The 23,879-nt window shown below is 39.9% G+C and overlaps 1 protein-coding gene across 3 annotated transcripts; it reads left to right on the forward strand.

The window, feature by feature from the left end:
- Positions 1 to 846: 846 nt before the first annotated feature.
- On the forward strand, positions 847 to 23,144 carry LOC104107000 (mannosylglycoprotein endo-beta-mannosidase). 3 transcript variants are annotated; one of them, XM_070180622.1, is made up of 12 exons: positions 847 to 1,208; positions 1,907 to 2,045; positions 2,270 to 2,497; positions 2,842 to 2,900; positions 4,909 to 4,957; positions 5,320 to 5,550; positions 18,983 to 19,152; positions 19,261 to 19,465; positions 20,561 to 21,223; positions 21,313 to 21,540; positions 21,935 to 22,754; positions 22,882 to 23,144. In XM_070180622.1, exons 1-11 carry the CDS (start codon positions 1,063 to 1,065, stop codon positions 22,727 to 22,729), a joined length of 2,913 nt encoding a protein of 970 aa, XP_070036723.1. In that variant the 5' UTR covers positions 847 to 1,062; the 3' UTR covers positions 22,730 to 22,754; positions 22,882 to 23,144. The 3 variants fall into 3 exon arrangements, with proteins under 3 accessions (XP_070036723.1, XP_070036721.1, XP_070036729.1); XM_070180620.1 differs by having other exon boundaries at positions 21,935 to 23,144; XM_070180628.1 differs by lacking the exon at positions 5,320 to 5,550 and having other exon boundaries at positions 21,935 to 23,144.
- The last annotated feature ends 735 nt before the right edge of the window (positions 23,145 to 23,879 follow it).

Genomic DNA, 23,879 nt, shown 5'->3' on the forward strand with positions numbered 1-23,879 from the left:
TCAACTCTATCATAATTTTTCCTGAAGAGTTTATTTTTCAACTATACATCTCATCTTCCTCTCAGATTATTTGCAAAAAATAAGTCTTGAAATAAGGCATAGTGGAAGGGGAAGTATCCTAGAGAAAAAGATCTACCGTTGATTTATGTGTAACTGAAGGGTCATATCAGAGGTTAAGAAGTTGGAACTTCATTTTAATTTAAAATTCATTCACATTCAAATTTAAAAATCTTATCAATGGTTATGCCACATGGCATCATATAAATATTTTACTTATCTTTTTATATATAAATAGATATTGATATAGATATAGACTATCATATTAGGAAGAAACTACTCCCAAATTTGAATTGAAAGTTTTTTATTTTTTTATTTTGGTTTTTTATTTTAAAATAATTTTAAAACTCCAACTTGAAACTACACCCCAATTTGAATTGGCAATTTTTTTTTCAATTTCGTTTTTTATTTAAAAATAATTTTAAAACTCCAACTTTGTTTTGTTAGAAAGGTACTTTGTTTTTTAGTTAGAAATGTAGTTTATTTTGTCTTAACAATGTCACTTATCTTATTGTGGTTATGCCACTTGTCTTAATATTGTGCTTTTGCCTCTCTTTTTATTATATATAGAAGATATAGATATAGATGTTTATGGGTGTGCAAAGGGTATGAAACAATATTTAAATAATCATAAAAATCAGGAGAATAATTGTTTTCATATTTAAATTTTTTTCATTGCGACAAATACACTTATTAGTTCGAAAGAAAACACGATAGGTGATGTTTTCCCGCATTCTTTTTAGCATCATCCCAAGGGCTTTTTAACATTTCCCCCCCAAAAAGTATATAGAGAACCTCCGAGTGGCCCCACCACAAGAATGGCGGGACCCACTTACCTTTAAAATCTTGTCACTTTATCCGGTAAAGCGACAAGAACAACCGAATTCAACCTCTCACTAGTACTACGTACTAAAACTGTTGATTCAATCATTATTTTCTCCGAATCCATTGTCCTAAGTTATCACTAGAGAAGACTAAGGTTGTTCTAGGGTTTCTTGTTCTTCAATGGTGGAAATAGGGAGGATAGTGTTGGATACAGGATGGTTAGCTGCTCGATCAACAGAGGTAGAAGTCAATGGAGTAGAGTTGACTACTACTCACCCTCCTACTCAACCTGAATCTCCTTGGATGGAAGCTGTTGTTCCCGGAACGTAATGTTTCCTTATTCCTTTATTTTCCTTTTTAGTTTATACAAAATGGCCCCCTTTTGTTTAAGTTTTAGCCGATGTGTGGAGCGTAGTGAATGTGGTGATGGGTAGTGTTCTTTTTGTTAGATTTGAAATGGGAAAGCTTGAATTCAAGACTAAAGTGTTAATTTTTTTTTTTTTTTTGGGTATTCTGCATTTTCTCCACGGTAATAATACTTAGGCAAGTTGGAATCTGATATTGAGAAGTTTAATTAGTAAAGAGTGTACAACAAACTGATTTTTTTTTTTAAAATTGTAATTATTATCATGTTCATCAGTGTTGTTGTTTTGTTATTTTGATGATAATTTTAGGATGATTCTTATGGTTTGAACAATTGATTTGGTTATGTTACTTTAGTATGTCTCTGTAGTTTATAAAAGATACAATCTTTTGTGATGAAATGACTTGATTCTCATTCTTATTTGCTCACTAATGAATCCTGGTATTCGCCGCTAGGAAGGATTTTGGAATATGTAGTTTAAACTTCATAAGCCCCATTTGGTAGCTTGCGTCGGGATTTTAAGTTGGTGAAAGATGGAGAGTTGGTTAAAAAACTCAGATTTGATATTTTCTTAAATTGCCTAATATGAAGTTTAAAATCAAGCATTGTGGAGATTATGTTTTCTGTTGTTATATCTTCATTTTGTAACTCAAATTGCAGTGTTTTGGGAACTCTGGTAAAGAACAAGCTTGTTCCTGATCCTTTCTATGGGCTGGAGAATGAATCAATTATTGATATTGCTGATTCGGGGAGGGAACACTATACTTTCTGGTTTTTCACCACATTTGACTGTAGGCTGGTATGTCTCACAAAAATACCTGATCTGTTTCACTTGCCTTGGGTGCCTCATTTACTCATAAGAGTTTACGCTTCTCATGTGGAAAGTTTTCCACGTTGAATAGCTCGAGCATATTTGTTTAGTCAACTGAATGGATGTTACAATCTGTTCATTTTCCTAGCTGCTTTTGCAATTATTCCCTGTGTTTGTTGCTACAAATGAGTGATTGATTTAATTTGTTTCAGTCAAATAATCAACACGTGGATCTTAATTTTCGGGCTATTAACTATTCTGCTGAAGTCTATCTGAATGGGCACAAGGAGGTGCTCCCAAAGGGAATGTTTAGGAGGCATTCTACTGATATTACTAACATTCTGCATCCGGATGGTCAGAATCTGCTGGCTGTGCTTGTTTATCCTCCTGATCACCCAGGGCGAATTCCTCCTCAGGGTGGTCAAGGTGGCGATCACGAGGTATTCTTCAAATTTAAACTTAAGTGTGGAAATCATCTTGAAAAGTATTTATTATTGTCTTTTGAAGGCAAAAACTTAAGCCTGTACTTTCTCTAATCTGGGAGAGAGAATTAGTAAAGTTCGTAAAATAATTTCTAGATTTACTGTATTCCTGACTTTATGTGAAGGTATTGGCAACTTTTGGTTGTGTTTCTTTGACAGTTGTGCTATTTGCAATAAAATTGTTTCAGCAAGAATGTGTTTGTGTCCGCTCATTGTCTATTTCACAAAAGATCAATATTGCAAATACAAGCTTCTCTATAATGTGCGGCATGGTCACTAAATCTCTCTTCTGCATGTCTTAGATTGGGAAAGATGTTGCTGCACAATATGTCGAAGGTTGGGATTGGATGACTCCAATAAGGTGAAGACAAATTACTGTTTCTGAGCCAGTTTTTGCATCGATTTCTTCTATGTAACACTTCTCTTTTGACATTTAGAATTACCATATGATCATAATTAAAAGTATCTCACTTGGCTGAAACATCGGTAATGAGAATTTAGCCTGTATTTTTACATGCATAATCTCAACTCTGCATATGTGAGTTTCGCAAAACATAGCCGGTCCCAAGCTCATATAAAGGAGAAGGAATGCGGTAGGTTGAGGTCTGCATCCCTTGAAGTGGACTTGAATTGCGTAGAATGCATATAGAGGATAATTTGGTCTTGAGGCATAGTTGGTGTCACGACCTCAATGTTCCTCCGTAGGATGTCGTGACGACACCTAGTCTTTAAGACTAGGTAAGCCTAACAAACATGCGGAATAACTGAAATAATAATTTTAAAGTCTCAAAACTTCAACAATTATATAAAATAAAATCTGCAACTCAACATGTACAACTCCCAAAACGCGGCGAAATATAAGTCACAAGCTCTATGAAGTGATACTAAATATCTCTATACAATAGTGTCTAAATAAGGACAAGGAAATAAAATAATCCAGGTGGAGGGGGACTCCAAGGCCTGCAGACGCTGGCAGGTGTACCTTGAAGTCTCCACGCACGGACTCTACTCAGTGACCCCGGACTGGTAGGAAGTACCTGGATTTGCACAAAAAGATGTGCAGAAGCGTAGCATGAGTACACCACAACAGTACCCAGTAAGTGCCAAGCCTAACCTCGGTAGAGTAGTGACGAGGTCAGGTCAAGGCCCTACTGGAATAAATAAAAGATTGAACAAATATAAGGCAGTGTAATAATGACAGTAATGAAATTGAAACAATAAATAGCATATCAAGTTAGCTACACGGAACTAAAGCAATTAGTGCAACACGGAGAAACAATTAATAATATGCTAAGGAAACAACAACCAAAGACAACTGCAAAAACGGAGAAATGCCAACAAGAGTCACGATCGAGGTACCGCCTTGTAGTCTCAAATCACAAGAATAAATCACAATCTTTCCTTATATCACCGCGAGAGCCTTTACATTTTGTTTTGAAAATCATTTTTCCCGAAATAGCATCCCGCGTTTTATCCCACCTTATCACATGAGACAAATCCTTGTCCAACTGGACTAAGCTGAAATCCAACACATGAGACGGATCACCGTGATACTTTCGGAGCATTGAAACATGGAATACTGGATGAACTGCAGCTAGACTAGGTGCCAGTGCACGCTTGTAGGCCACATCTCCAATCCTCTCAAGAATTTCAAAAGGTATGATATACCTTCTGTCTACAAGCATTATACCAAAAAGAAGAGAAACCTTCCCAAGATGTTTAACATATATAATGTCATCGATTTAAAAGTTTGTGGCGTGGATATTTTATTATGCTGTAACTTGATGTATCTGAATTGTGCCTGCTGGATAATCTCAAATCTTAAGAAACGCCAAATCTTTGTATTGAGATCAGATTCAAGTAACTTGAGGCTATCCCTTCTGCTCCTCGGAAAAGTACATTAAGCAATTGAATAGTACACTATTTACTTGTTTGTCTTTCTACATTTCTGGTCAGAGGTTTATGGGTGATGGCCGATGGGCTCTTCATTCGGCAACAATCAAATGAAAGATTCATATAAATCACTTGCATATAAGTTGTAGTTTCCAGGCCCACAAAAAAAATCATGTTTTATGAACCTATAAAGAGGTCAACAAGGAGAAATTTTGTTGTAAATAATAAGCAATCATTTTGTCATCTTATAAGTTAATTCAGTAAATATCAAGTCGACAACTCATATATTAATGTTTTGCATTAGTCGGAAAAGACTGTTACTTGGAAAATGCAAACGTACTGTTCCTCCCATTTTCTTGGATCCGTTTGGATAAATTCACAACACCATATTGCCAAGTGCAGTTTTTCTAAAACAAAATAAAGCAGGACTATCTCGCCTTAAATGTTAAACCGCTGTATGATGTTCATTATTACAGGGATAGGAACACTGGCATCTGGGATGAGGTTTCCATTACTGTTACAGGGGTAAGATTTCAATCAAAATCTTATACTAGATCATGAATGTTTAGTCTGCTTCTTTGAACAATCATATGAAATTCTTATAGATTCTATTGTGAACTTCGTTTTCCAGACTTGTGTATCTTTTTTAACCACAAAACTGTTGGAAACTATCTGTTTTTACGATTTTGGGTGTTAGTGGTCAACTTTTCTTTTCCTTTATAGTTTTTGTTCTTTTTGAATTTTGTTATGTGATGTTGTGGTGCGGCTTTCACAATTCGTCAAGGAAAGCCAATGATTTCATAGCCCTGAGGTTTTATGTACTGAGTTTTTCTTTTTGTGGTTAATATATAGTTCCTGATTCAGATTAAATACCAATTCTGGTGCAGCCAGTGAAAATAGTAGATCCCCACTTGGCCTCAACGTTTTTTGATGGCTACAAGAGGGTATATTTACACTCTACGATAGAGTTGGTCAACAAAAGTGCCTGGGTAGCTGAGTGTTCGCTGAACATTCAAGTGTCAACTGAACTTGAAGAAAATACTTTCTTAATTGAGCATCTTGAGACACAACATTTGTCTATCTCTCCAGATGCCAACATTCATTATACATTTCCTCAGGTTAGTTTCTTGTTTCTCTCTCTTTCTCTCTCCTTTTCTTTTACCTTTTTTTTTTCCTTTGCTTCTGTTAAGAAATGTACCTTGGGCTTAACTCAACCCTGAGGCTAGCTCATTAGGGGAGGATTGTCCAAGTCCGTATAAGGAAAAAACCAACCTGCCTAACTCAACCCAAAAGCTAACTCATGAGAGGAAGATTCCGCAATTGCATATAAGGAGACAACAAGTCCATTCCCTATTCAATGTGGCACTTTAATCTACTCTAGCAGATTCTAATAGTAACACTAATACAATTTTTTCTACATCCTGTCACACCCCTTTTTCACCTTAACCCTTTTAAATAAAATAAAAAGTATTTAAAGCTACTCAAAAGGGGTAACAGAAGATAAAAGTGTTAGGATAGCAGAATAAAATGCCTTCGTCATACCAAACCTTGAGAATTCCGAGTACAAATCATGCAATTGAGAATAAGCATAAGAACCTTTCACACTATCTGTTGACGGCATCAACACAAACACAGAGTGCCAGCGGGCAGTACCTTTGTCCCAACGAATGACCCTTGCCAGTCCAGAGCAGACTTGACTCAACTTTATCTTGATGTAGAAGGATGTATTTCAATACTGACTGGTCTACCTCAAATTTCTTGAGAAACATCTCCTTGTTGTATGCTTTTATCAACCTCTTGACTTCCCAGACTAACTGACTTAACTTCACTCAAATCAAGCTTCAGGTTATCTTTGAACACGTGAATCTTTACCTGTTTCCTCAAATGCATCTTCTTTATCATGTTCAAAATTGTGTTTCGTTATTCCATGATTAGACTAGCTTTCAAGATCCGGCTAAAAACTCCGCATGTATGTCATGTCACTAGAACTGACGTGAAAAGAACTATATACAAGAAAAAACTAAACAAACAGACTAGAAATAACAAAAGACGAAAATCACATTTGACCAAAGGATAGAAAGATGGAACATTAAAATAAGCAGAATAAAACCTAGGTTAAAACCCTGAAACAACCCGGATGACAGGCCTAAAGACACAAAAAAAAGGACTCATCAAGACATGCCAAATAGAGGGATAAAATGGTTTGAATCACCGGAACAAACAAGATAAAATCTCGATTACAACCCCAAAATAACCTAGATAGTAGAATAGACGACAAAATAAGCTACCGAAACTCCTTCTAACGAGGAGAGGAGGTGATTTCTAATTACCAAGCTCGAGATCTTAGCAACTGAGTTGCATATCAAAATCACTGAAACCTTCATCAATTTCAAACATATTGTCCTCTGCAAATGGCTTATTGACTCCTTTGACCAACCCCTCCTCATCACTGACTGTTGGATTCAAGACTGACAACCTAAGGGATTTTGCAGTAAAAGACTCACCAAAGAACATGAAAGAACTCCGATATTCTTTGTCTTCGCAAATCATCCTAACAATTTGAGTGTTGTCGTGTAGCGGTAGAGGATTCTGTATGACACTTGGGGTATTACTGCCTTGTACCACAACTACCCCCTATTGAACCATCCTTTCTATTTCTCTTTTCAAAGAACGACAATCTTCAGTGCTATGCCCTTGGACAAAGTGGTACATGCACCGTACAATAAGATCACATCCTTTTACATATTGATTAGGAGTATAGCCGAGGAGCGGCTCAATCAAGCCAGAATGTTTTAACTTTTCAAACAAGTTTGTGTAGGACTCCCTGATTGGTGTGTAATTCTCGTTATGCCTTTGTTCCCCTCCATGCCCCTGTTCTTTTTAGGGTTATAGGGTGCTCGAAAATGTTGTGAAGGCGAATGAGAATTCTGCGATGTTGGCGCTCGCCAGAGTGAGTGACTCAGTGATCAGACAAATGGATGGGCATTGTACGGAGGACAATACTGGGGTTGGATTATATGGAGCTTGGGTGTAGGCTTGGGGTTGGGGTCGAGGCTGAGTGTACTGGTGAGGCGGACCCCTTGGGCCATGCCATGGTCCAAAGACAACCATAGCAACATCATCCTTTTTCTTCTAGCCTAACAAACCTCCCGTGCCGTTTTGGATTACCTGCGTGGTTGCTTTTTTAGCGGAGTAGCTCATGATCTTGCTTGACTTGAGTCCTTCCTCTACCATTTCTCCCATCTTTACCACATCGTTAAAAGGCTTTCCCATGGCTGAGATCAAGTGGCCAAAGTAAGTAGGCTCTTGGGCTTGTAGAAAATACTTAACCATCTCGTCTTCTTCCATCGTGGGATTGACTCGGGCAGCTTGTTCTCTCCATCTGAGCCTGGACTCCCTAAAGCTTTCATTAGGCTTCTTTTTTATCTTGGTCAGGGACATGCGATCTGGGACAATGTCTATATTGTACTGAAAGTGCTGGGCAAAGGCCTGAGCCATATCATCCCATATGTACCACTTGCTAGCATCTTGCCGGGTGTACCATTCAAGGGCGGCTCCACTCAAACTCTGACTGAAATAGGCCATCAACAACTCGTCTTTTTCGCCAACATCATCTTACTGCAGTAACCTCTCAAATAGGCCATGGGATCTCCATGTCCGTCATACAAATCAAACTTCGGTATCTTAAATCTAGCAGGCAGTTGGACGTCAGGGAACAAACATAAGTCCTTGTAAGACACATTTACTTTGCTCCCTATTCCTTGTATGTTCCTTAAAGACTGCTCTAGAATTTTCACCTTCATGGATATCTCATCTTGCTCCACATTCTTAGCGAGCTTTTTCGTTTCAATGGGAGGGTCAAAGTGAGGGGTATAGCAATAGGGATCCGAAACCTTGAAATTGATTTTGGAGCATAGTATTGGGTATCATGAACTTTGAATGCGGGTTCACTAGAAGATCGAGGGATGGTGGCTTATGGAGAAGCTACGAAAACAAGAGTGGTTTAATGGAGCGGTATATGAGGTAGTTTTGGCAGGTAGAGCGAGAAAGGCTGGGATGAGGTGCCAGGGTAGTTGTGGTAAGGGGTAAAGCCTGGTGCATGTTGAGGGGAAAGGTCAGCAGTAATGGGAATCTAGGCTTGTGATAGTGGTGGAGGGTGACCACTGATCCAAGCTTGGTACATCTCTGCCATATGTTGTTTCAACCTTTAGTCTTCTTCTTTCAACTCAGATTCCGATTCCACAATCTCCCATGATGGATCAACAACACCCGTGTCCAATTCCATACTAGCCGACTGCCTTGCTCTTCGACCTAGTGTTGTATGGATGACTCGCCGGAATGCAATAAACTAACCACCTTCCTGAATGACAATAATATAGATAACAAAGAGGAGCAAAACAAAGCCAACATGTTAGCGTTAGGGCATTTATCAAAAAAATAATATCACATTACGTGCAATGCACCTAGCAACAATTAATGGTTCTAGAATAATTTTGAGGGTCACAAGGTCATATAACATCATCCCCATTTGCTCGTTCCCACCTTTCTCTTTTCTTTCCTCTTTAACACTCCTTGGGTTACTCATTTTCTTTCCGCTCTGTCTTTCTGATTATCACTCTTTTCTTTTCCCTCATTTCCCACATTCCACAACTTTATTTTAATTTTAAAAATGATTCGATCGAACCCGATATAGGTTGCATACGTATCATGTCAAACATGAATCAGACCAAGCGTAGTTCTGGAAAAGTGATGGACTAAATAAACTAAGAAAACAAAAATCTTTTTGGATTTTTCATTTATAATGTTTTTTGGTTTTCAGATACAAAATAGAAAGTACGATAACAAAAGACTCGACAAACTCAACTAGACTGTGACAGACTCTAGAATGTGATAGACTCTGACACCACCCAAATGACTCAATACAACCAGACAAGACTAGAAAGTAAAAGACAACTTAAAACAGACTCTAAAGATATAAATAAAAGCCTCCTCATGCAGTTCCTGAATGCTATGGTCCTGGCTGGGACGGGTCTGATGAGATCCAGAGAGCCGTGTCAATCCTGTCGAATCCAAACTTTGTATTATACCTTGCAAGGACGCCTCGAAGCTAGGAATGAGAACCAAGTAATGTGCGCCTGCATCTGGAAGACTGACTCTGGTGAGGTACTTACGGTGTTGCCCCATGTTCTCTGCCAACCCTGCCAACTGTGATCTCAAAGACTAAAATGTAGCTCGAATCCCGATCCTCTCTACTGCGTGGGCCTCCTCTGCCTGGCTAAATCGGTCCATCAGTTGTCTAAGCAATATTCGGGAGGTGGTCTACTCATCAAATACTTCTCTAACACGTTGGGGCAATGGTCTGCTAACTCCCCGCTGAGTAGACTGTAGCCATATGAAATACTCATGGGTATACCCAGGTGAATGAGGGTCATTTGCTAAAGTATCTCTACCCATTTTCGTTGCATGGCGCCAATAAGTCTGAATGTCGACCTCCATATGACCGATAATGTCAATCTCCCTAATGAAGTTACGAGAATCAGGGATGTAAGGAACCTCCCGTCGTCTTCCTAGCTGACGTATCACTCTAGCAGGGGTATATGGCCTAGTACACCAAAGTCCAATCAATACCAAGAAATCTTGCACGCGGGACCCTGCTAAGATCACGTCCAAATCAAGCCAAAGGTATGACCACAATATCTGCTCCTCAGTCAAAGATCCCAAGTACTCAATCCAAGCCTGAACTCCTAGTGGTAAGGCAAACTTATCGAACTTCATCCTATGCTCGATGCACTTCACTCTATCTCTCAAGCAACGATCAATCACATCTTTCTCGAACAAAGTGGCAGGATATAGATGCTCTATCAACCATAGCTGCAGCAACAAGTTGCTACCCTTCAAGAACCTCTCACCTTCTCAAATCCTGGTCAAAGCTCGGTTAATTTCAGCCAAAATTGTCAGAACTGGGGTGACCTTACTACCGTGTTCATCATGGAAAAGTGCAAAGGCTACCGATCTCAGACGCATGCTAATGTGTCTACCCTCCAAAGGGAATACTAAAAGACCCAACAAAGCAATAACGAAGACCATAGGACGCCTTTTCTTCCAAGAATCATATGATATGGAAAACTCATCTATGAAAGTCTCATACCCAGTAGGACGAGCAAACCTTTTAAACAAAATGTACAATGACACTCAAGATTGATCCAAACATCCCATATGACTATCTAAGTCCATCTCTATGATCTTAAGGAACCTTGTGCTTGGATAAGCCCTTGTGTAAATCAACTTCTTGTCTAAATATGGTAGACGAGTCAACCCGGCTATCTCAACTAAAGTTGGTGTATCTCATGATCCCCAAACATAAATACCATACCCCGTGGGTCCCAAAATGTAACCATTGCCTCTACCAGGTCGGGATGCGGGGTAATGTCCATCAAAGAAATAAGAGTGCCTAACTTATTCATCAGGTCATATTGCTCGAGTAATGTGAACATGTTCAACCACTTCACTAACCTTCTAAGGACTTTGATCACTGTTGACACTCTAGCCCTGGTATGTGGATCCATACCTGAATGATAAGGATAAGGCCAAATAGAGTTAGCGACTCAATAACACTTTCCATTGGGCACATGCAAGACATGATTAAGGCTATTTTGCAAAATGGCCTACGTGGCCGAAAGGTGGCTAGAAGTGCAAACTCAACAAAGGTGGCCTCTAAGACATGGAAATACCTCACAAGGGCCTATGTGGCACCAAACTCCTAGGAATCACAGTCTCCAAAATTATTTTGCAAAAATAATTCCACTTTGCAGAAATGGCCTACGTGGTCAAAAGTGGCTAAGCATGCAAGTTCAGCAGGAATGGACTTTAAGACAAGAGGACATCTTGTTATGACTTAGGACACTAGGATATGGGTCAACAAGTCACTTTTGCGAAAATGATCATATTTGCAAAAATGGCCGATGTGGCCGAAAGTGACTACACATGCAAGACTTGGCTACAACCCCCGAAACCAAGACCTTGAGACTCACTAGGAAGATGAGGAAAGATCAGACCCTAAGTGGGTTGCCTACGTATCCCATCCCGAAAGACGAGAATCAGATTCGCGTAGTTCGTGAGGATTGGCCAAAATTGAAAAGGCTTGCAGAAAAGGTCAATTGGGCTTGAGAATGAGTTGTTTTTGAATTTTTTGTAAAAAATGGTATAAAAGTGTATTTTTTTTTTGGATTTATCATTTATTTTGGAAAACTATGAAAGAAAAATGTGGATGTGCGGGCACACTAGGATAGATAAGATTAGGAATGATGTTATTCGGGAGAAGGTGCACGTGGCTCCCATTGATGACAAGATGCGGGAAGCGAGGCTTAGATGGTTCAGACATGTTCAGAGGAGAAGCCCAGATGCTCCGGTACAGAGGTGTGAGCGGCTGGTTGTGGAGGGCACGAGAAGAGGTAGAGGGCGGCCTAAGAAGTATTGGGAAGAGGTGATCAGACAGGATATGGCGAGGCTCCAGATTTCCGAGGATATGACACTTGATAGGAAGATGTGGAGGTCGAGTATTAGAGTTGTAGGTTAGGATGTAGTTGAGTCTTGACTTACTTCGTACCATTGTGGGACTGGCCACGTAGGGTTTTTGTCTAGGGTAGCTAGTGACAATGTTGTGTTTTACTACTTCGCTTTTCAGTGCATGTCCTATTTACTAGTTATCGTTTTTGCTTTGCATCTTTCTTCTGCATTTTATGGTGTTCCTATTTTTTCTATGATTGTTGTGGTGATACTAATGTTGTCTCCTCTTGTCGTTTTGTCTTTTTGTTTTCTTGAGCCAAGGGTCTTTCGGAAAACAGCCTCTCTACTCCTTTGGGGTAGGGGTAAGGTCTGCGTACACACTACCCTCCCCAAACCCCATTAGTGAGATTCTACTGGGTTGTTGTTGTTGTTGTATGAAAGAAAAATGTGAGTGGGCTCTACTTGCTTCATTTTTGTAATTCACCCTCTTTTCTTTCTCGTCCTTCCCCAACAAGCAATGGTCCTCCAAATGACCCTTTTACCCTTAAAGAATGCATTATATAGCACATAGGGATTGAGGGCCTTTTTTGGTCGCGTGCCCACTTTGGCATAATTTTGATAGGCCTCCTACAAAGGGACACGGTGCCTGGGACCGAGCCCTGCCAAGTCCTAATGACATGATGCAAATAAGAATGACCTAAAGACTGCCTTACGTTTGGGGTTCACTAGACAAGGCAATTCGGGGCGGCACATGGTCGATGACGGCTGCTCTACCTGTCCGCCCACCCCACGCTCCCATGCCACCCCCTTGTGGGTGCCACATTGGCCCTTGAGGTATTTTCCATGTCGTAGAGGTCACCTGTGTTGAGTTTGCACTTCTAGCCACCTTTCGGCCACGTAGGCCGTTTTGCAAAATAGCCTCAATCATGTTTTGCATATGTCGAATAGAAAGTGTTATTTAGTCACTAACTCTATTTGGCCTTATGCTTCTCATTCAGGTATGGATCCGCTTACCAGGGCTAGAGTGTCGATGGTGGTCAAAGTCCCTATGAGGTTAGTGAAGTGGTGGAACATGTTCACATTACTCGAGCAACATGACCTGATGAATAAATTAGGGACTCTTATTTCTTTAATGGACATTACCCCGCATCCCGACCTGGTATAAACAATGTTGACATTTTGGGACCCACAGGATATGGTATTTAAGTTTGGGAATCATGAGATGACACCTACTTTAGCTGAGATAGCCGGGTTGATTCGTCTACCATATTTAGACAAGGAGTTGATTTACACAAGGGATCATTCAAGCACAAGGTTCCTTAAGATCATAGGGATGGACTTAGATAGTCATATGGGATGTTTGGATCAATCTTGAGTGCCTTTGGACTTTTTGTTGGAGGGGTTTGCTCGTCCTACTGGGTATGAGAATTTCATAGATGAGTTTTTCATATCATATGACTCTTGGAAGAAGAGGCGTCCTATGGTCTTCGCTATTGCTTTGTTGGGTCTTTTAGTACTCCCTTTGGAGGGTAGCCTTTGCACTTTTCCATGATGAACACGGTAGTAAAGTCACCCAGGTTCCGACAATTTTGGCTGAAATTTACCGTGCTTTGACCGGGATTCGAGAAGGTGAGAGGTTCTTTGAGGTTAGCAACTTGTTGCTGCAGCTATGGTTGATAGAGCATCTACATCCTGCCACTTTGTTTGCGAAAGATGTGATTGATCGTTGCTTGAGAGATCGAGTAAAGTGCATCGAGCATATGATGAAGTTCGATAAGTTTGCCTTACCACTAGGAGTTCAGGCTTGGATTGAGTACTTGGGATCTTTGACCGAGGAGCAGATATTGTGGTCATACCTTTGGCTTGATTTGGACGTGATCTTAGTAGGGTCCCGCGTGCAAGATTTCTTGGTATTGATTGGACTTTGGTGTACTAGGCCATATACCCCTGCTAGAGTGATTCGTCAGCTAGGAAGACGACAGGTGGTTCCTTACATCCCTGATTCTCGTAACTTCATTAGGGAGATTGACACTATAGCACATAGGGAGGACGACATTCAGACCTGTTGAAGCCATGCAACGAAAATGGGTAGAGATACTTTAGTAGACCATTGCCCCGACGTGTTAGAGGAGTATTTGATGAGTAGGCCACCTCCCGAATATTGCTTAGACAACTGATGAACCGATTTAACCAGGCAGAGGATGCCCACGCAGTAGAGAGGATCGGGGTTCATGCTGCGTTTCAGTCTTTGAGATCACAGTTGGCAGGGTTGGCAGAGAATATGGGGCAGCATCGTGAGTACCTCACTTGAGTCAGTCTTCCCGATGCAGGCGCACATTACTTGGTTCTCATTCCTAGCTTCGAGGCGTCCTTGCAGGGTATAATACAGAGTTTGGATTCGACAGGATTGACGGGGCCCTCTGGATCTCATCAGACCCGTCCCAGCCAGGACCATCGCATTCAGGAGATGCTTGAGGAGGCTTTTATTTACATGTTTAGAGCCTGTTTTATGTTGTCTTTTACTTTCTAGTCTTGTACGGTAGTATTGAGTCATTTGGGTGGTGTTAGACTCTTGTCACAGTCTAGTTGAGTTTGTCGAGTCTTTTGTTATCGTACTTCCTATTTTGTATCTGAAAACCAAAAAAAATTATAAATGAAAAATCCAAAAAGATTTTTATTTTCTTAGTTTATTTAGTCCATCACTTTTCCAAAACTACGCTTGGTCTGATTCATGTTTGACATGATACGTAGGCAACCTACATCGGGTTCGATCGAATCATTTTTAAAATTAAAATGAAGTTGTGGAACGTGGGAAATGAGGGACAAGAATAGAGTGATAATCAGAAAGACAAAGAGTGGAAAGAAAATGAGTAAACCAAGGAGTGTTAAAGAGGAAAGAAAAGAGGAAGGTGGGAACGAGCAAATTGTGATGATGCTATATGACCTTGTGTCCCTCAAAGTCATTCTAGAACCATTAATTGTTGCTAGGTGCATTGCACGTAATATGATATTATTATTTGATAAATGCCCTAACGCTAACATGTTGGCTTTGTTTTGCTCCTCTTTGTTATCTATATTATTGTCATTGAGGAAGGTGGTTAGTTTGTGGCATTCCGGCGAGTCATCCATACAACACTAGGTCAAAGAGCAAGGCGGCCATGGCTAGTATGGAATTGGACACGGGTGTTGTTGATCCATCATGGGAGATTGTGGAATCGGAATCTGAGTTGAAAGAAGAGGTCCAAAGGTTGAAATAACAAATGACAGAGATGTACCAAGCTTGGATCAGTGGGCACCCTCCACCCTCATTCCCATCTAACTACATAGAAAATCCTGCCACCATCCTACCTCTATCACAAGCCTAGATTCCCATTACTGCTGACCTTTCCCCACAACATGCACCAGGCTTTACCCCTTACCACAACTACCCTGGCACCTCATCCCAGCCTTTTCACGCTCCACCTGTCAAAACTACATCATTTCCTGCTCCATTAAACCACTCCTGTTTTCGTAGCTCCTGCACAAGCCACCATCCCTCGATCTTCTAGTGAACCCGCGTTCAAAGTTCCTGATGCCCAATACTATGCTTCAGAACCAACTTTCAAGGTCTCGGATCCCTATTGCTATACCCCTCAATTTGACCCTCCCATTGAAACGAAAAAACCCGCTAAGAATGTGGAGCAAGATGAGATATCCATGAAGGTGAAAATTCTAGAGCAGTCTTTAAGGAACATACAAGGAATAAGGAGCCAAGTAAGTGTGTCTTACAAGGACTTATGTTTGTTCGCTGACGTCCAACTGCATGCTGGATTTAAGATGTCGAAGTTTGATTTGTATGACGGACATGGAGATCCCGTGGCCCATTTGAGAGGTTATTGTAGTAAGATGAGAGGTGCTGGCGGAAAAGACGAGTTGTTGATGGTCTATTTCAGTCAGAGTTTGAGTGGGGCCGCCCTGGAATGGTACACCCGGCAAGATGCTAACAAGTGGTACACATGGGATGATATGGCTCAGGCTTTTGCCCGGCACTTTCAGTACAATATAGACTTTGTCCCAGATCGCCTGTCCCTGACCAAGATAGAAAAGAAGCCTAATGAAAGCTTTAGGGAGTCCGGGCTCAGATGGAGAGAATAAGCTGCCCGGGTCAATCCCATAATGAAAGAAGACGAGATGGTTAAGTATTTTCTACAAGCCCAAGAGTACTTTGGCCACTTGAACTCAGCCATGGGAAAGCCTTTTAACGATGTGGTAAAGATGAGAGAAATGGTAGAGGAGGGACTCAAGTCAAGCAAGATCATGAGCTACTCCGCTAAAAAAGCAACCACGCAGGCAATCCAGAACGACACGGGAAGTTTGTTAGGCAAGAAGAAAAAGGATGATGTTGCTATGGTTGTCTCTGGACCATGGCATGGCCCAAGGGGTCCGCCTCACCAGTACACTCAGCCTCGACCCCAACCCCAAGCCTACACCCAAGCTCTATATAATCCACCCCAGTATTGTCCTCCGTACAATGTCTAGCCATCTGTCCAATCACTGAGTTACTCCCTCTGGCGAGCGCCAACGTCGTAAAATTTTCGTTCGCCTTCGAGCACCCTATAACCCTAAAAAACAGGGGCATGGAGGGGAACAAAGGCAGAAAGATAATTTCACGCCAATCAGGGAGTCCTACACAAGCTTGTTTGAAAAGTTAAAACATTTCGGCCTGATTGAGCCGCTCCTCGACTATACTCCTGATCCATATGTAAAGGTTTTGATCCTACTGTATGGTGCGTGTACCACTCTGTCCAAGGGCATAGCACTGAAGATTGTCGTTCTTTGAAAAGAGAAATAGAAAGGATGATTCAAGAGGGGATAGTTGTGGTCCAAGGCAGTAATACTCCAAGTGTCACACAGAATCCTCTACCACTACACGACAACACTCAAATTGTTGGGATGATTTGCGATGATAAAGAATATCGGGGTTCTTCCAAGTTCTTTGGTGAGTCTTTTACTGCAAAATCCCTTAGGCTATCAGTCTTGAATCCAACAGTTAGTGTTGAGTAGGGGTTGATCAAAGGAGTCAATAAGCCATTTGTGGAAGACAATTTGTTTGAAATTGATGAAGGTCTCAGTGATTTTTATGTGCAACTCAGTGGCTAAGATCTGGAGCTTGATAATTAGAAATCACCTCCTTTTCTCGTTAGAAGGAGTCTCGGTAGCTTATTTTGTCGTCTTTTCTACTATCTAGGTTATTTTAGTATTGTAATACAGATTTTATCTTGTTTGTTTTGTGAATCAAACCCTTCTATCCCTCTATTTGTCCTGTCTTGATGAGTCTTGTTTTGTTTTGTGTCTTTAGGCCTGCCATCCGTGTTGTTTCAGGGTTTTAACCTAGATTTTATTCTGCTTATTTTGATGTTCCAATCCGTCTATCCTTTGGTCAAATGTGATTTTCGTCTTTTGTTATTTTTAGTCTGTTTGTTTAGTTTTTTCTTGTATAGTTCTCTTCACGCCAGTTCTAGTGACATGACATGCATGCAGAGTTTTTAGCTAGATCTTGAAAGCTAGTCTAATCATGGAATAACGAAATATAATTTTGAACATGATAAAGAAGATGCATTTGAGTTTTTAGCTAGATCTTGAAAGCTAAGTCTAATCATGGAATAACGAAACATAATTTTGAACATGATAAAGAAGATGCATTTGGGGAAACAGGTAAAGATTCACGCATTCAAAGATAGCCTGAAGCTTGATTTGAGTGAAGTTGAGTCAATTAGTCTGGGAAGTCAAGAGGTTTATAAGAGCATACAACAAGGAGATGTTTCTCGAGAAATTTGAGGTAGACCAGTCAGTATTGAAATACATCCTTCCACATCAAGATAAAGTTGAGTCAAGTCTGCTCTGGACTGGCAAGGGTCATTCGTTGGGACAAAGGTACTGCCCGCTGGCACTCTGTGTTTGTGTTGATGCCGTCAAGAGATAGTGTGTAAGGTTCTTCTGCTTATTCTCAATTGCATGATTTGTACTCGGAATCTCAAGATTTGGTACGACGAAGGCATTTTATTCTGCTATCCAAACACTTTTATCTTTTGTTACCCCTTTTGAGCTTTAAATACTTTTGTTTTATTTAAAGGGGTTAAGGTGAAAAAGGGGTGTGACACTTCCTTTTCATAAATTAGTCAAAAGAACTTGTGGGAGATCTTAATTCTAATGTCACATATGTGGCTTCCCACAGGCTAAAAAACATACTGTAGTCTCTCAAGCTTTAAATGGCCTAATTGGGTCTATAGTTGAGAAAACCTTGAGTAGCAGATGGTATAGTACACTCCTTTGTTAGAGGCTTAGAGTACTACTTTAAAAGAAATTTCCAGTTTATGTTGGCATATTCATAAAATTCCAAGTAAAGGTCACACACCATTAGACTTTAGGCTACTGGAGGTTTTCCTTCGTGATTTAATAATAACCCAAGTGTGGTGGCGGGTGTGAAGGTTTCTGTTGCTGAGTTTCAATGTACCTCTTATAATTCTGCCATTTGAATAAAACAGAGATCTGTACAATACTGAGAGAAGGTGCTTGAGCACTTGAGGTGGTACTTCGAGAATTTGTTACACTTTATCTTAGTTTACCAGTTGAAAATGTCTAATGTTCAATGAGGACGTTGGTTTCACCTAAATTGTCCAACTTTGCAAGTTTTCCTCGTGTTTCCGTTCTGAGAACATTGACTTTTTATTCACTCTTTCAATTTGCTGAACAATGGTGTAATGAAATAGGACAATTGCTTCATGAAAAAATATTCTGTTGGGATGTTTGATCCTGTTCATGTGCTGAATTGGCACTTTGTCCTCTGGATGCTCTAAATCGAGTACTCCATTATATATGAAGTTCCTTACTTTTGTTGTTTTTTTATGTTTCCCTTTTCTGGATGTGTCTATTCCATCTCTGTTATTGAAGCTTTTGTAAAATCTGTCAAGTCTTTGCTTTGAAAATCTATCTTCTATGTTGCACTGCTCGGCAGCCTATCTCCTGTTGATTGTTGTCTAAGTGGGTTAAACCTTTCCGTTGCAGCTTTATTTCTACAAACCCAATTTATGGTGGCCTAACGGAATGGGAAAGCAACATCTTTACAATGTTGAGATTACTGTTGATGTTCAAGGTTATGGAGAGTCGGATACATGGAGTCACCATTTTGGATTTCGCAAAATTGAGAGTCATATAGATAGTGCTACAGGTGGAAGGTGAAATCTAACTTTGAAATCTCCTCTCCCTTTGTCTTCTCCAGAGTAATAGTAGGTTGTCTCATGAGTTGATATAATGATGTAAATTTGACTTTGTTTTCTTATCAGGTTGTTTAAGGTAAATGGACAGCCAATATTCATCCGTGGGGGTAATTGGATCCTGTCAGATGGATTATTGCGGCTTTCAAAGGAAAGATACAAGACAGATATCAGATTCCATGCTGATATGAACTTCAACATGATGCGTTGTTGGGGTGGGGGACTGGCTGAGAGACCTGAGTTTTATCATTATTGTGACTTATATGGTCTACTGGTAAGAACAATCACCTCTTACCCGACGCTCTCTGTGTTTGAGGTTCTGGCTATGTTATTTACGTGTTGGTGTGCTATGATTTGCATGGGCGTGTTCTAATTTGTGTATTTGAAAAGGTGACTTCTTGATTGCAGAACCAGATGCCATTGTTTTAAGGATTACGTTATTGATGCAAAGGTAATCACTGTAAAGTGTATACTGGTGGTATATAAAAGGTAGAAAATCTAGACAAGATATTGGATTTTTCACAAATATCATCCAATCGGGCATATTAACTGAAATGTCATAGGTGGACCAAAATGTTACAATTATTGCCGTAGAACTCTCCCATATTTTCATTGTTCTCCTGAATAGAATCTGATCACTCATTAAACCCCCTTTCGAATTTCTCGTTGTCTAAACTTTTAAGTTGTAGAGCATTCCTCCTTACCCTGCTTTGTATGCCTGTGCGGCTGTCCTTTGAATTTCTTGAGCATGTGGATTGAAAGTAAAACAGAAGCCCACTTGCTGTTCGCTTCTAAAGGGTTCGGAGAAAAAAATCTCTGGGCGGTTTTGTTGGCAATTAATGTGGTTTTTCTTTAGAGACGGTGATTTTTGCAATATCAGTAGTGGTTGTCCATATATCCTGCTAGGCAGATGAAGCATTGATTTATTCACTTGGCTCTTTAGAGCAGAAGCATTGATTGGTCTTTATGTACAGAGTATATACACAATCTGGTTTCCTTAGAAGTCTTGAACTGATCGCTTTCTTTTAATATATAAACTTGCTACGTTTATTCACTGTGTGGAATTCCTTGCAAAGTGGATAGAATACACAAAATTGGTATCTGCTTCAAATACCCTTTAAAACATTATAACTGGAGTTACTCGGATATAAAGTATCCCCCTATAGAATAGGAACTGTTAGAAGGCACGTGAGAAAATATGTTATTGATATTAGATGTACAATACAATACAAGAGGTCCTTATTTATAGCTATACTATACAAGGACATACTACTCCTCTACCAATGTGGGACAATACTACACTATATACATGCTGTAAACTAACAGGAACAAAAGAGGATGATAATGTGAAAATCTCATTATTTTGCAGGTTTGGCAAGAGTTCTGGATTACTGGAGACTGTGATGGACGAGGTGACCCTGTGTCAAACCCAAATGGCCCACTTGACCATGAACTGTTCTTGCTTTGTGCAAGGGATACCATTAAGCTTTTGAGGAACCATCCTAGTCTTGCCTTGTGGGTTGGGGGAAATGAACAAGTTCCACCACCTGACATCAACGCTGCTTTGAAGAATGATCTACAACTCCATCCATATTTTATGAAGTCAAACGACAGTGACACCTCAGCAATTACTCCCGTTTTGAAGGACCCAAGTCAATATCTAGATGGTACTAGAGTTTACATTCAAGGGTCTATGTGGGATGGGTTCGCAGATGGGAAAGGGGACTTCACTGACGGTCCGTATGAAATTCAGAACCCTGAGGACTTCTTCAAGCATGACTACTACAAATATGGCTTTAACCCGGAGGTTGGTAACGTGGGGATGCCGGTAGCAGCTACTATTAGAGCAACTATGCCTCCCGAAGGGTGGCAGATTCCTTTGTTCAAAAAATTATCAAATGGCTACATTGAAGAAGTGCCCAATCCCATATGGAATTACCATAAATACATTCCATATTCCAAACCAGGAAAGGTTCATGACCAGATATTATCTTATGGGACACCGGAAGATCTGGATGATTTTTGTCTCAAGGTGAGTGAAATGTTCCATTGATGTGCAATCGCTCTCATTGATTCTCTTTTATTCTTTCTGCATTTGACTTATTCTATAAATCTTATCAGGCACAGCTTGTTAACTATGTTCAATACAGAGCTCTTTTAGAAGGCTGGACTTCCCAAATGTGGAGCAAATATACAGGTGTTTTGATATGGAAAACTCAAAACCCATGGACTGGTCTAAGAGGCCAGTTTTATGATCATCTCCACGACCAAACAGCAGGATTCTACGGCTGCCGCTCTGCGGCAGAACCAATTCATGTTCAGCTTAATCTGGCAACATATTCTATAGAGGTAATCATTTGCCTAGCACTGTTAGGGGATAAATCTGATAATTTGGCTTAAAAAATAGAAAGTGGACATACTTGAGCTTTAATAATAAAACTTGAACTTTAGTAATAAATATTGGAGGCTAGACCTGAACTTTACCTTATCAAAAAAAAAAAAAAAGGAATTCAGAACCCGAACTATGTGGCATTGTTCAGACTTTTTCTTTGGAACTATTCCTTCTGCTTGTTTCTTCAGGACCGGGAAATAAATGTAGTAGTTATTATTTCTTCCATATCCATTATGTATTACCATGCTTAAAAGGTGCAACTTTTGCACCAAAAAATAGATAATGCTGGAACTAGCATGAGATCTGGAGAAATTTTACTGTTTTCATGATTATTTTCCTAACTGTCCACAGGTTGTGAACACTACGTCGGAGGAACTTTCTAACGTTGCTATAGAAGCCTCAGTTTGGGATTTGGAAGGCGAATGTCCTTACTATAAAACCTCTGAAAAACTTACTGTGTCACCCAAAAAAACTATATCTACGTTTGAGATGAAGTATCCAAAGTCAAAGAATCCAAAACCAGTTTACTTTCTTCTTCTCAAACTCTATGATGTGTCCGATTATCGCATATACTCTAGGAACTTTTACTGGTTGCACCTTTCCGGTGGTGATTACAAGCTGTTGGAACCATTCAGGGAGAAAAGACCACCCCTCAAGATAACTTCGCTAACCTTTATAAAAGGATCGACCTATGAAATGCGCATGCATATCCAGAACACATCAAAGAAGCCAAATTCTAACACTGCACTGTATAAAAATAATTTCATCAGAAGAAATGGCAGCTGCGATGAATCGGATTCATCAGAACCTTTTCACCTTTTGGATGGGGAGAAACATGAAATCAGTTTATACGAGAAGATTAGAAGGAACTTTTCAAGGGAACACAGCAAGACGAAGGTTTATGAAGTTAATGGAACGGGAAAAGGAGTTGCTTTCTTTCTTCATTTCTCTGTTCATGCCTCAAAGAAGGAGCACAAGAAAGGTGAAGACACACGTATCCTTCCTGTTCATTACTCCGACAACTATTTCTCACTGGTACCAGGTGAAGTGATGACAGTGACCGTTTCCTTTGAAGTACCTCCCGGTGTTACTCCACGGGTCACACTGCATGGCTGGAACCACCACGGTGGGCGTACCATTCCTTAAGCCAATCATCTCCCTACCCAGTGGGGTAGTTGTACAATTGCTATGTTGCGTAGACTCTCCAAAATGTTGCCGCACCTGTGTCGGATCCTCCAAAAATGTACTACTTTTGGAGGATCCGACACGCACCCGGCCACATTTTCGGAGAGTCCGAGCAACATAGTACAATTGTAGTAGTTCATGTCATCTTTAGTGCTGGATGTCAAAGTGTTTTCAAGTAGTCATTTGAAGCAAGACGCAACACTCTTTTGGTGCCTTGTTCAGTTCACCCTTTTAACACTGTAAAACAGGTGGTCCGAGGATACGAGTCTGGTAACAAGAGCTCTAGTGCTTGTAGAAAACAGTCCTGCTGTGTAGTATAGGAGTTCTGACATTCATGTCATTTTAATCAATAAAAGTTGTTGTAACTTCCATTTAATGCTATTTGCATGAGCACTCCTCCCCATGGAACTGCATTTTGAAAAGTTTCACTTGGTTTATGGATGCGCTATCATTGGGTTTCTATCTAATTAATGTAACAAAGCAGATGTATTCAACAAAGTATTGAGAGAATTTCAAATGCATAGGTCCGACAAAATCCTTGTGCCAATGGATGTGAAATTTTATGTATATGCAGGTCAGTCCAATCATTAATTGGGGGTTGGCATATGGAAGCAACGGTGCAATGATGTTTTTTTTAAGAGTTTAATAGGGAAAAGGAGAAATAGCTGATGATATTTGTCTAATCATTGGTGGACAATTACTTGATAAAACTAATGGTAAGAAGAGGTAAAGTAGTTGAGTTAATTAGAACACTACCGTATTAGAAAAAAAAAAGAAAAAAAAAGAGAGTTAAGGTTATATTTAAAAGGAATTAACTGATTACAATCTAATGCTTTTTTTTTTTGAACTTATTTATTTTCGTTGTTTTTTTGGTTAGATTGCTCAGAAGATTCAAAGAAGGTACTTTTCCTGGTTGGAAAAATAGGGAAATGAGTTTAATTATGGTTTATTGCAAGGTAAATCAATGGAGGAGCTTAGAGTTGTTCCGACCATATTATCAATGGTGTTAAAGTATGTTTTACATTTCCTCTATTTTTAGCATGTGAAACTTACTAAAGATGTTTAAATGCCTTCCACACATATTCGACAGGATAAAAATTTACGTGTACTC

The sequence above is a fragment of the Nicotiana tomentosiformis genome, chromosome 1 (assembly GCF_000390325.3).
Source record: "Nicotiana tomentosiformis chromosome 1, ASM39032v3, whole genome shotgun sequence".
Taxonomy (NCBI): Eukaryota; Viridiplantae; Streptophyta; class Magnoliopsida; order Solanales; family Solanaceae; genus Nicotiana; species Nicotiana tomentosiformis.

What these genes read in the sequence shown, in the direction of transcription:
- LOC104107000 (XM_070180620.1), top strand. Translation starts at nt 1,063, where the DNA reads ATGGTGGAAATAGGGAGGATAGTGTTGGATACAGGATGGTTAGCTGCT. An exon ending in GTCAAGGTGGCGATCACGAG is followed by an intron (nt 2,498 to 2,841) that starts GTATTCTTCAAA and finishes TGCATGTCTTAG; the next exon opens with ATTGGGAAAGATGTTGCTGC. An exon ending in TTTCCATTACTGTTACAGGG is followed by an intron (nt 4,958 to 5,319) that starts GTAAGATTTCAA and finishes ATTCTGGTGCAG; the next exon opens with CCAGTGAAAATAGTAGATCC.